The sequence below is a fragment of the Dasypus novemcinctus genome, chromosome 2, assembly GCF_030445035.2.
Source record: "Dasypus novemcinctus isolate mDasNov1 chromosome 2, mDasNov1.1.hap2, whole genome shotgun sequence".
Classification (NCBI taxonomy): domain Eukaryota; kingdom Metazoa; phylum Chordata; class Mammalia; order Cingulata; family Dasypodidae; genus Dasypus; species Dasypus novemcinctus.
In genome coordinates, this window is record NC_080674.1 from 164,783,582 (window position 1) to 164,795,900 (window position 12,319).

Here is a 12,319-nt window from a genome sequence, read left to right on the forward strand (position 1 = left end):
AAACCTGCCCTCATGGGGTTTATCCTCTGCTGGGTATGGCAGACATTAATCAAATAATTACATAAACAGTGTAAAGTTATACCTGTCGTGGGTATTTTGATGAAGTTGTACTTCCAGTTTGAAAGCCCATAATAGGGGGTGTATCCATCAATGTTCAGTCAGGAGACAGAAACCACACATTAATTTGAACAGGGGAGACTTAATATAAAGAAATAATAACAGTTCACAGAGGATTTGCTACTAAGAAGGAATAAAGTAGAATTCTGAAGAGCCCTAGGACTGAGGGAGAATACCCAAGGAAATGTACCCAACTTTGGAAGGGGGGGCTCCTCTCCAGGACTGGGATTCAGACCTTGTTGGGAAGGATGAGGCTGCAGACCACTGGATGGTAGAGGCCTTCTATGGGTTGTCTTGGGCAAGGCTGGTGAGCTTGGGACTGGAGAGTGGTAAGCCTCCCTCCAGGGTACCGGTGGGCTGAGGCTGGCCGGGACTGGCAAGCTAGAAGGAGCACAGTGTCATGTACATTGCTGGCCACCGCAGGCTGAGGAGAGCCCGCTGGAATCAGGGAGAAACCTTTTTGCTCTGGCAGTGTTCCTTCCAGTGCCCTCTACTGACAAAGCTCATTGTGTCAGCTGGGAAAGATGTTCCCCTATCACAAACTGGCAGTGAAGCGTGGATTTGGAGCTGAGAGTCAGTATGCTGATAATTGGCCCAGGGGGATTCACTGGGTCCAAGAAGAATTCCATGAAGGATGTCAGCCTTGGGAGATGCAGAGCAGTAACCGCTCGGCTTAGAAAGTCAAACTAGGCTCTGACCTCAGATCTGCAGGCTCCAAAGCCTGTGCCCTTCCACCTAGACTTTGCTGCCTCACCATGTAACCAGGAAGGAGAGTGTTATGGCTTGAATCATGTCCCCTACAAAGAGAAGTTCAAGTCCTAACTCCCAGTCCTGGAGATATGAACTCATTTGTAAACAGGATCTTTGAAGATATTACTTGAGGTGAGGTCAAACTGAATGAAGGTGGGCCTGTATCCAGTATGGCTGGAGTCCTTCTAAGTCAAGGATATTTGGACACAGGGATTAGGAGACAGGAGGAGACAAAGGGGGAGAGAGATGACCATGTGATGGGGCAAGACTGAGTTATGGATTGCTGGCAAGCCACCACCAGAACACTACATCAGACATCAGAGAAAGCCTGGCCCTGCCGACACTTTGAGTTTGGACTTCCAGCCCCCAAAACTTTTAGACAATAAATTCCTATTGTTTATGTCATCTAGTCTGTGGTACTTTGTTAAGTAGCCATGGCAAACTAAGACAGAGGTCCATTAGCATAGATTAGTGATGGAATGAGTGAGCCTAGCAAAACAGCAGCCAGACAGACCTCCTTCAGAGGCTGGAAGGGGAGTTAGTTCTCCTGTGTTCCAAGCACTACACTAGCATTTGTTATACTTCCTCTCATAGACACCTTGATATGGCCTGTGCATGAATTCAAACTTATCTAATTCTATATCCAAGTTTGCCTAGTTTCCGGAAAGCCAATTAAGTGATGTAGGCGCTATAGGATTTAAATATTCAGGAAGGATGCAGACTAAATGTGTATTCAAACTTACATCCAGATGGAATATGGGCAATATATTAATTTAAACCTACCTGGTATCCAAACAAACCCTTAAAACTCTGAGAAACTAACAAAGAAAGTCCTTTTTGCATAAAAGCACCACTTGTCTCCCTGCTTCTACATCCTTTGTATAAAAGGGACCTAGAAATCCTATCCAGGGCTTGGTTTTTTTTTGGACCGGGTCTGGTCGGCTGTTAATAAATCTTCCTTCTCAGAGATTTCTCGTGTCCTGGCCTTCAATACCGTGATCACCTAACTTCTCTCTTCTATAACACCTTATACTCATCTTCTGAGGTAGGCAGGATTATCTCCTTTTAGAGGAGGAAATGGAGGTCTAGATAATTTATGTAACTTGCCCACACCAGCTAAAACACTGCAGAGCCAGGATCTGAATCTGATCTGTCTGCAAAAGCTGCCATCCACCCCCAATCAGGATACCATCAGAGTAGTCCCTCCTGCTTTCGTTTGAACTTTCTCTTTTTGTAGCAGCAAACTGTCTGTAAATAAGCACAGGCAGTAGAAAGTTTCTGGGGTTGCATGGATGAAAGCTTTTGGAAAGAAAAGAAAGATTTTGTTTAATGGATTATGGGAAGATTGCATTTTTGTGTATGATGTTTGAAAATCTGTGTGTGTGATGGATTTTTATTTTATGTGTACATAAGCACATAAAATATATACTGAGCAGGTATTTTTAAAATCTCTTTAGCATCTTGTAGCAGTTTGATATTATTGATGAATTCCAAAAAGAAATATTGGATTATGTTTGTAATCTGATCTGTACCTCAGCATGATTGAATTATGATTAGGGTGTTGAGACCCCACCCACCAAGGGGTGGAGACTTACAGATAAAAGGCATGGCAAAGAACAGAATTGAGGGTTTCTGACGTTGGATTTTTGATGTTGGAGTTTGATGCTGAAGACTTAAACTGGAGCCCTGGGAAGTCAGCATGCAAAGGAAAGAGAAGCCAGCCCCAGGAAGAAAGGAACCTTGAACCCAGAGAAAAGCAAACCCCAGGAACATAGGACTCCAGGAAGCCTGAACCCTCGCAGACATCGGCAGCCACCTTGTTCTAACACATGAAAATAGACTTTGGTGAGGAAAGTAATTTATGCTTTATGGCTTGGTATCTTTAAGCTCCTACCCCAAATACATATCCTTTATAAAAACCAACCAATTTCTGGTATTTTGCACCAGCACCCCTTTGGCTGACTAATACACATCTCTTTGGGCATGTCAGGACAATAGATACCATGCTAGGGTTCTCAAGCAGAGAGCATTTAATATAGGGAATTTGTTTCACAGTTGTTTGAAGGCTGAGAGGGCAAAAAGAAGATGGTGAGGTGACTATAGGAAGCAGCCACCCCATCCCTTAGGTGGGGAACTACAACAACAAAACAACTTGGGAGCTTGGGGGATAGTGATGCTTGAACCTCTGGGAAAGGGCTCTCTGCAACTGATACCTGGACTTCTTTGGAGGGCTCAGAGATTGGCAAATGTTTAGGCTGTGTAAGGTGACACGACCAATGGTGAGGGAATATGACATGGCTGATATTCTGACCTCTGAGGAGTCACACCAAGATGGCTTCTAGGAGTCCAAGCAAAGCTGACACGAGCAAAAGCTGTCTTCTGATGCTGGACAAGCCAAAGGAACTGGAAGTAGGAAGGAAGTATATTTCTCCCTCCTCCCTTCCAATCTCCTGCCAATGCTTCCTACTGGCAGAACCTGATCAGGAGTCAGAGCAGAAGGAGATGGGGACAACTATTGTGCAGAGTCTCAGCTCTACAATTGTAGGGCATAGAGGAGGTGGCAGCAGGGAGCTATGGGATAATAGATAAACAACTGATTCTCCTCCATTCTCCAATCACTCTAGATAGCCCACACGGTGCTAAACCCCCAGTTTCCTCTCTTTCCATCCTCCCCTCCATCTCTCTGAAGTATTCCATGCCTCTTACCACAGTGACTGATTCAGAAATGGGGGTGATTAATACAGCAGGGCCAATTAGAGTCAAGGCCTCTTGCTGGAGCCCTTGGATGCTGCCATTTTCTCTGGGATCACAAGCTCTTATGTTCATATAAACCTAGGCATACTGGGATCCATCTTACAACCATGTGGAGTTTCTGAGAGTGAAGACAAGTGTTGGCATGAAAGGAACAAAGTGAGACAGAGAGTGAGGAATCTGATAATATCTATACTGTTGTGCCCAGTAAGCCAGTTTATTTTTAATTTAGGCATAATTTACATTAAAAATATACAGATAAAGTATTAAATTTGATGTTTCCACTCCTATATAATCTGAGTATCCACCACCCAAAACAGTATATAAAACATTCTATCACCCCAGAAGTTTTCCTGGTGCACATTTCAGTCAAATCTCTCCTCACCATCCCCTGCAATTACTTTCTGACTTCTATCACCATAAAGTAATTTTTCCTGATTTAGAATTTCATGTGAATGCAATCATACAGTCTTTACTTTTTTTGTCTGGTATCTTTTGCTCAGCATGATGTTTTAGAGATTCATTCATGTTTCTTTGTATATTAATATTTGTTTCCTTTTTATGGCTGAGTAGTATTTAATAATATGAGCACATCAATTTTTTTCTTCCCCTCCCCAGCCCTGCTGTTTTTACTGTGTGTGTCCATTTGCCCTGTGATCTTCTGTATCTCTTTATCTTTTGTCTTCTTTTCTCGTCTTTCTCCTTTAGGATTCAATGGGATTCGATTCTGGAGACCTCTGATATGGAGAGAGATTCCCTGTCAATTGTGCCACCTCAGTTCCTGGTCTCTGCTGTGCTTCATCTTGACTCTCCCCTTCGTCTCTCTTTTGTTGTGTCATCATCTTGCTGTGTGACTCACTTGCACTGGCACTGGCTCACCACACAGGCACTTGGCTTGCTGCACAGGCATTAGAACTCACTGTGTGGGCACTTGGCTCACTGTATGGGCACTCAGCTTGTCATGTGGGCACTTGGTTCACCACACAGTCATAATTTCTCTTGTTCTTTTTCACTAAGAGGCCCCAAGGATTGAACCTGGGTGGTAGATGGAGGCCCTATCACTTGAGCCACATCTGCTTCCTGAGCACAACAATTTTGATTATCAGTCTATTGGTAGACATGTGGATTATTTTAATTTTTCATTACTATGAATAAAACTGCTATGAATATTCTTGTATGAGTCTTTGTGGACATTTTTTATTTCTCATGGGTAAATATTCAGGGATGCATTGCCAGTCACATTTAGATATATGATTAGCTTTATAAGAAATTGGCAAGCAGTTCTTCAAAGTATTTGTACCATTTTATATTTCTATCAACAATGTATGAGAGTTTCAGTTGCTTCACGTTCTAGTCAACATTTGATGCTTTCAGTTTTTAAGTTTTAGCCATAACAATGGATGTGAAGTGGTAGCTCATTGTAGTTTTAATTTGAATTTCCCTTATAATGGAATATACTGAGCACATTTTCATGTGCTTATTGGCCATTTGAAAATCTTCTTTTGTAAAGTGTCTGTTCAAATCTTTTCTTCATTTAAAATCAGTTTGAATGATTTGTTACTTGCAAATAAAAGAATTCTGATTAAAACAAAATGCTGGTGTGAATAAGCAGATATTCTGGAATAACTGGTACCAGAGTTGGATCTTGATAAAAGGGTAAGTGTTTATTATTTGGATAAAATAAAGAAGATGTTTCCAGATGTGGGAGCAATGCTAGCAAAGCCACAGAAGCAAGAAATAGCATATTCTATTCAGTGACACACAAATAATGGAGCATGGCAGAGTGTGGGATGTCAGTGGCAAGAAGTAGAGTGTTAAAGCACAAGACACAGGGCTGGAGGATGGGAGGCATTATTGACATTACGTACCATGTTAAGGAATTTGGGCTTTTTTTCCAAGTCAGAAAATTTGAGTTTTACTTGTGGGGTGGTGTGATCAGATATGTATTAAAAATTTGTCTACCTACCATATGGGAGGTCCAGGGTTTGAACCCAGGGCCTCCTGGCCCATGTGGTGAGCTGGACCACACACAGAGCTGCCACGTGCAAGGAGTGCCATGCCATGCAGGGGTGCCCTCTGCGTACGGGAGCCCCACGTGTAAGGAATGCACCCCACAAGGAGAGCTGCCCCACGTGAGAAAAGCGCAACCCACTTAGGAGTGGCGCCGCACACACAGAGAGCTGACGCAGCAAGATGACACAACAAAAAAAGAGACACAGATTCCCGGTGCCACTGAGAATGCAAGTGGACACAGAAGAACACACAGCGAATGGACACAAGATAGCAGATAACAGGGGTGGAGGGAGGGAAGGGGGAAAAGGGAGAGAAATAAATAAAAACATAAATCTTTAAAAAACTTTCACAGAAAACAACAAAAGTTCTTTCTTTATGTATATAAATGGGTGGAATTGTAGAATATCTGAAAAGTATTATACTATATGGAACCTGAGGTACTTGCCAATGGTATGTGATAATTTTTCCTTCCAGGGAGAACAGATGGATTTAATAAACTCTAATTACTATTGTCAAGCAAGGGGATGCTAAAGTCTTGGTTTTCCCCATCAGACATAGTATGCATATTTGTTACATAATTTCTGAAAACTCCCCGTTTAAAGTCTCATTATTTAGAAATTATGCTTATTTGCTTTCATGTCTTTATAACATATTATGAAAACTTTCAGTTGTGATGGGGGTGTGTGTGTCACCATGGATTCCAAGTTGCTTTCCAAGAAAAACAGTGAAGATGGTCAGGACAGCCTTGTCACCTGTGTCCATTGGAGTGAGACAGGTCAGCTAAGGACAGACTAGATGGCTGAAGAATGCCACCTTCAGGTGGAAGGTGGGAGCAATGCCAGAAATACCTTGTTTCATTCAGGGTTCTTAGTTGTAAACAACAGAATCCACTTTTGCCAAAGGATTTAGGGAAGGATTTCATCAAAGGATATAGGAAGTCCACAGAATCTCAGTGAAGGCCAGAAATGAAGCTTGAGGTTATTCACTCAGAAACAAAGCCCAAATCACACTGTGGGGGCACTGCAGTGGGGACAAAATGCTGCTCAGCATAAATACTGGTACTCTCACTGAAAATGTTTGGACCTGGACCACAGAAGCTCTACGACTGCTGCCCCCTAAACTGGGATACTTCCACTACTTCATTCATTAAAATATGGACTCCATATAGTGTGTCTCTTCATCCAGTGACTCATTTCCAAATGGAAGTCTCACATAGGTCTTGTTGGGAGGGCTGGATTACATGCCTAAACCTGGACCTCAAGGGACGCTGAAAACATGAGTTCTGGCTTCCTCTTCTTTGGAGAAGATAGACTTGGAGCATGTTCAGAAGATGGTTGGTGGCCACAAATGTCCATTACATACTAAGGCATTACCAAATACTGCAGTTAATTGAGATTAAAAAGAGAAAGAAAATGTTTTGAAAAGTCTGCCTCTTTGTTTCTTGGGAGAAAAAAGAAAAAGAAAATAGAGAGAATGGTTTGGCTGGACAGGGGAACATGCCTAATTGTGGCAGACCCTAGAAGAGATTATACAAGTTTATTTGATTAACTTATGTGCTTTTTAAATAGAGTTACCTATTTATCTCCCTGTTCTATAACTGAGTTAGCATGCTAAAAGCACTGTGGGAGAAAACAGACTTTTGTGGGCTAGCCTAGGAATCTAACCATGATGTGTAATATTGTGCAGTGAATGGACACAGCCAGGACATGATTTTTCTCCTCCTGATTAATAACATTGTGCTGCAGACCTGGCCAGGTTGGCTGCAAAGTGTATCTTGGCAGAATGACAAAGTCACCTCTGGCATTACTGAGGCTCTTTAGGTTGCAAAAAACAGAATCAAGTCATACTAACTTATACCCAAGAAGGAAACAGGAGTATCTCTTGGAATTTAAATGTAGGAAGTGCAACCTGGCCCCATGAAGGATTGGAAACCCTTAGAAACCAAGATGATGTATCTCTGACTCTCTTGGTCTGTGTGTCTGTCTCTCAATTTGTCTCAGCATGCTTTGCATGAGGCCTCCTCTCTGCTTCTCTTTAAACACCTTCTTCATTCTTTCCCTCTATGCAGACAGATTTTTTCTGTTTTTACACATATGGCAGAAAATGGCCATTCTACTTCCCTACACATCCTTTTAGTTCAAGGGCAAAGAAAGACAAATGGGTATTTCCAATTTTCAATTCCAAACACCTGGAACAGAGAATCTCTTTGACCCATGTGGGTCCAACATCCACCCTACATGTCCATCTGGTCAGCTGTGGAGGGGTAGAACTGGCCCTGGAGAAGGCTCTTTAAGAAGGGGGTGTTGAGAGGGGCAGGAAAACTGACGAACAGATATAACAATCCTCTTATTGTTTTCTCACAATAAGAAAAGTCTGGGTACTTGGCAATGGCCAGAGGAGACAGAAGGACTCAGAATAATTCCTAATCATTAGTCCTTTAGGGGCAAATCACTTCTTGCTATTTGTAAGAATGGAATTTTGGTAGATTATAAAAAAGGCCATGATCTTTTACTCCTTCCTGTATGCATGGTCCTCCCATCAAGAAGTGGAATCTAATTCTCTTCCCCTTGATTCTGAGTTTTACTTGTCATTTGCTTTGGCCAATAGAATGCAACAGGAGTGACTGGGTGTCATTTCTAAACCTGGTCCTCAAGAAGCCTTGCATGCTATCTCTTGCCTTATTGCTGCTATTTAAAATGCTGGATCTAGCCTGCTAGATGAAGACAGATATGTGCCCAATCACCTGCTTCCTCCCTGCCACCAGTCAATTGCCAGACGTGTTAGTGTTGTTATCCTAGACCAACTGGATTCCAGCTGAGCAGCCAGGTCACTGCAGACATGTGATCATACCCAGTGAAGATCAGCTGAGCTTGGACCAGGTCAACAGAACTACCTAGGAGACTACAGACTCCTGAGCACTAAGAATTGGCGGTTTTAAGTGACTAAGTTTTGGAATGATTTGTTATGCTGCAAAAGATAACTGACACAAGGAGAAATCTGGGTTTGAAAGGTGGGGACACTCTGCCTGTGAAATAAAGATAATTCCTCAGGTCTAAGTTAATAGCTGTGTCAACTTGGGCCGTCATTTTAACCTCACCGTTGGAGCTGATAATGGAGTTAATAAAACCGATTCTTTTCCTGACTGGGTTGTCAGGAACAGCGAATGGGAGAAGGGATGGGACAGCATATTATAAAACAGCAAGGTACAGATCATTTCTCTACACTCTGTCTTTTGTTTCTTCATCAAAACCTTAATAACTTGAACGAACACAGCGAGTCCATTTTTTTTCTTTCTTTTTTAGTTTTGCTTTTGTGACTCTATTTTGTAGAGTCAAAAGCTCCTTACCTTGGTCTCGGAGGCCCTGCGTGATCTGGCCTCCACAGTCCTTTTCCCTCTCCTCTCCTGCCTCCAGCCCTGCTTCTACACCAGCTGTGTTCTCTCGCTTCTTCACACATGCCAAACCTCTTCCCACAAAAAACCCTCGAACATGCTGTCCCCTCCATGTGGGAAAATCTTCCAATCTCTCTCTCATTTTTATTTGAACCAGTATTCAGGGACAGTTTAATCGGTATAATACAGTTAGGGTCAGATCGGTACTAACCTGTACTGATTACTAATACCCTTAGTAATTAATATATGCTTGATGTTTTGAGTCAAAACAAACCAAAAGACACGGAAAAAAACTTTGTCTTCTTCTATAAAGTCCCTTTAATTCAGGATCAGAACCTTGTCCAACCTAGGAGAAGCACTGGAGAGGATGGGGAGGGCTCGTCAGGAGTCCCTCAGAAAAGCCTGTTTCCTATGGCAATTACTTAATTAGTTAACAGGTCTATTGAGATCATTTTAACACCATTAAATGCACCTCTTCTAAGGCACTGTTCAGTGACTTTGAGTATATGTGCAGAGTCGTGCAACTGCCACCACAGTCTAATTTTAGAACATTCTCATGTTCTAAAGGAACCTCATGCCCATTTATAGCCACTCCCATTCCCACCCCTAACTCTAGGCAACCCCTAACCTACCCTCTGTATCTATAGATTTGCCCCTTTGACATTTTGTGTTAAATGGAATCTACAGTAAATGGCTTCCAATAAATGCAGTCATACAATTCTGAGTCTCTTTTGAAATGGCTGTCTCTTCCTTGTTCTTTGAGTTTCCCCTAAAATGTTATCTCCTCTTGCCTCAGACTTCATTATTATTCTCCATCTCAGCTTGCTGTTTGTTTCCTTTGTAGAGCTTACTGCAATTTTTAATTATTTTATTTCTTCATTTACTTTAGCTTTTGTCTGTCTATGCTACTAGGATATAATTTTCCTGAAGGCAGGAACTGTTTGTATTTTGTTTCCTGTGGTGTCCCCAGGATCTAGGTCAGTGCCTGACAGAGGATGGGTGTCTAATAAATATTTGCTGAATGAATGAAGGTCTAAAAATGTGTTGATTTTAAAGAGCAGCTCCAGACTTTTCCCTTGTATAGGTCATAAGCTACAATAAATAACATTTACAAATTGTCAAAACTATTTGGAATTTCATATCAGAAGTTCCAATGTAGCACATGTCCCTGTGCTAAATGAGCAGTTAAGGGGGTTGATTTGTATGTAGCATTTTCTAACCTTCTGTCATCCAGTCTGGGGTGCTCTTGGTTTGGGGTTTTACTCAATTTTTGGCATATGGAAGAATTATGCCTCTAATTATTCTCATAGTTCTGTTAGTACTGTTAGGTTATTTATTTGGCAAGTGTTGACTATCAGGCTGCTCTCTGAAATCAGCCCCTTGCTTATTTTTTTTAGAGGTTTTAGTCTGAACAAAAAGCATTTCCTTTGTTCATTTGCAAACTGAGGATTAGCAGCATCTTAACTTTTCCATACATAGAAAAAAGTGTCCAAAATCTATGTAGCTGTAGGAACCCATGGGATTTGGAGGGGCTGGCAGAGGACTTGGGAGAAGCCTTTTAAGAACTTTTGTTAAAAATTTTCTATTGTTTTGATAAAATATATGTAACATAAAATTTGCCTTTTAACCAATTTTAAGTGTACAGTTCAGTAGCATTACCTGTATTTGCAAAGTTGTGCAACAATCACCAGTATCTATTTCCAAAAATTTTCATCACCCCAAACAGAAATTGTACCCATTAAGCAATAACTTTCCTTTTCCCCATCCCTCCCAGGCCCTGAGAACCTCTAACTGACTTTCTGTCTCTATGAATTTGCCTATTCTAAATATTTCATACAAGTGGAATCATAAAATATTTGTCCTTTTGTGTCAGGCTTATTACTTCATGAAATTTTCAAGGTTTATACATGTTGAAGCATGTATCAGGATTTCCTAACTTCCTATGGCTTTTAGCAATTTTATTTTATTTTTTAATATATTTTTTATTTATTTTTAAAAGAAATTTAGATTACATAAAATGTTACATAAAAAAATATAAGGGATTCCCATATGACCCACTCCCCACACCTTCCACCCTTCCCCACCTCAACAACTTCTTTCATTAGTATGGTACATACATTGCAATTGATGAACACATTTTGGAATATTGCCACCAATCATGAATTATTGTAGTTTACACTCTCTCCCACCCAATTCTGTAGGTTATGGCCATATATATAATGACCCGTATTTGCCATTGCAATGTCATTCAGGACAATTCCGAATCCTGAAATTGCCCCTGTGTTACACCTCTTTGTTCCTCTCCCTGACTTCAGCATATCCAGGGGCCACTGTCTCCACATCAGTGATACAATTCCTTCCATTGGCTTTTAGGAATTTTAAATGGGATCATGAGTGATTCAGATGCGGATCAGCAAGGGTTTGGCTCTCAAAGGCCCCTGCGTTGGCATATCTTTCCTCTATAGGTAGTATAATAGCTCTAGCCATGACTCCTTCTTAGAACCCTTTGCCATTTCTGTGGGAACAGGGCCTTTCCCTGAAGGTGCCACCTGGGGAATACCAGAGTCCATGCTGACCTCTTTACAAGCAATTTCTCAGTTAATTCTTCTAGCCTCTCCAGAGGTTGTAACTATTGTTGTTATATTTTTATGAGGTGAAGGAACGGTAAAGAAACCTGCCCAAGGTCTCTCAACTAATAAGTGGCAGAGATGGGATTCAAACCCTCGGCTTCCAATGTTCCTGTTCTTAATCATAATAAAAGTTCTTAATAATTTTATTTTTGCCCCCCATAGGGGCCAGGCATTGTGATCTACAGAGATGGAGAAAAAATGTGGTTCTTGTCTTCAAGCAACATTAAAAGTCACTGGAGTAATTGTCAGAAGATCAGGTTCTATCACAACCATATGGGTGACCTTGGAGATAAGACCTGGACTTTGTGAGTCTCAGTTCTCAGGTTAGCAGAATGGAAGAGTAATGCATACCCACTTCAAAGATCACTGAGAGATTTGGAGAGAAAATGGATCATTCATTCATTTATCCAATTTATAAATCTGTATCTGGTTCCAAAAATATGCCAGGCATAGAGCTAGAGATTGGCCTAACGGGGAAGACATTTGCCCTGGCAAATCATGGAGCTTACAGTTTAGAGAGGGAGACAGACAAGAAGCACTTACAAATAGTGTGAGAAATACTATAATAACGGAAGCCTAGGGTACCATGGATGCATACAGCATGGATGCCCTACTCCCGAAGGATTCCGAAATCTCTGTGAATTTTATAGTATTACACATGTTACAA

At 41.4% G+C, this 12,319-nt stretch overlaps 1 protein-coding gene across 1 annotated transcript in view; it reads left to right on the forward strand.

Moving 5' to 3' along the window:
• Window positions 1-4,521, forward strand: part of MRPL22 (mitochondrial ribosomal protein L22) — a 112,874-nt gene extending 108,353 nt beyond the window's left edge. Inside the window, exon 7 of the mRNA XM_071210881.1 lies at window positions 4,327-4,521. Coding sequence (XP_071066982.1) covers window positions 4,327-4,472 — 146 coding nt within the window. The 3' untranslated portion in view covers window positions 4,473-4,521. The remainder of the gene's footprint in view (window positions 1-4,326) is intronic.
• The last annotated feature ends 7,798 nt before the right edge of the window (window positions 4,522-12,319 follow it).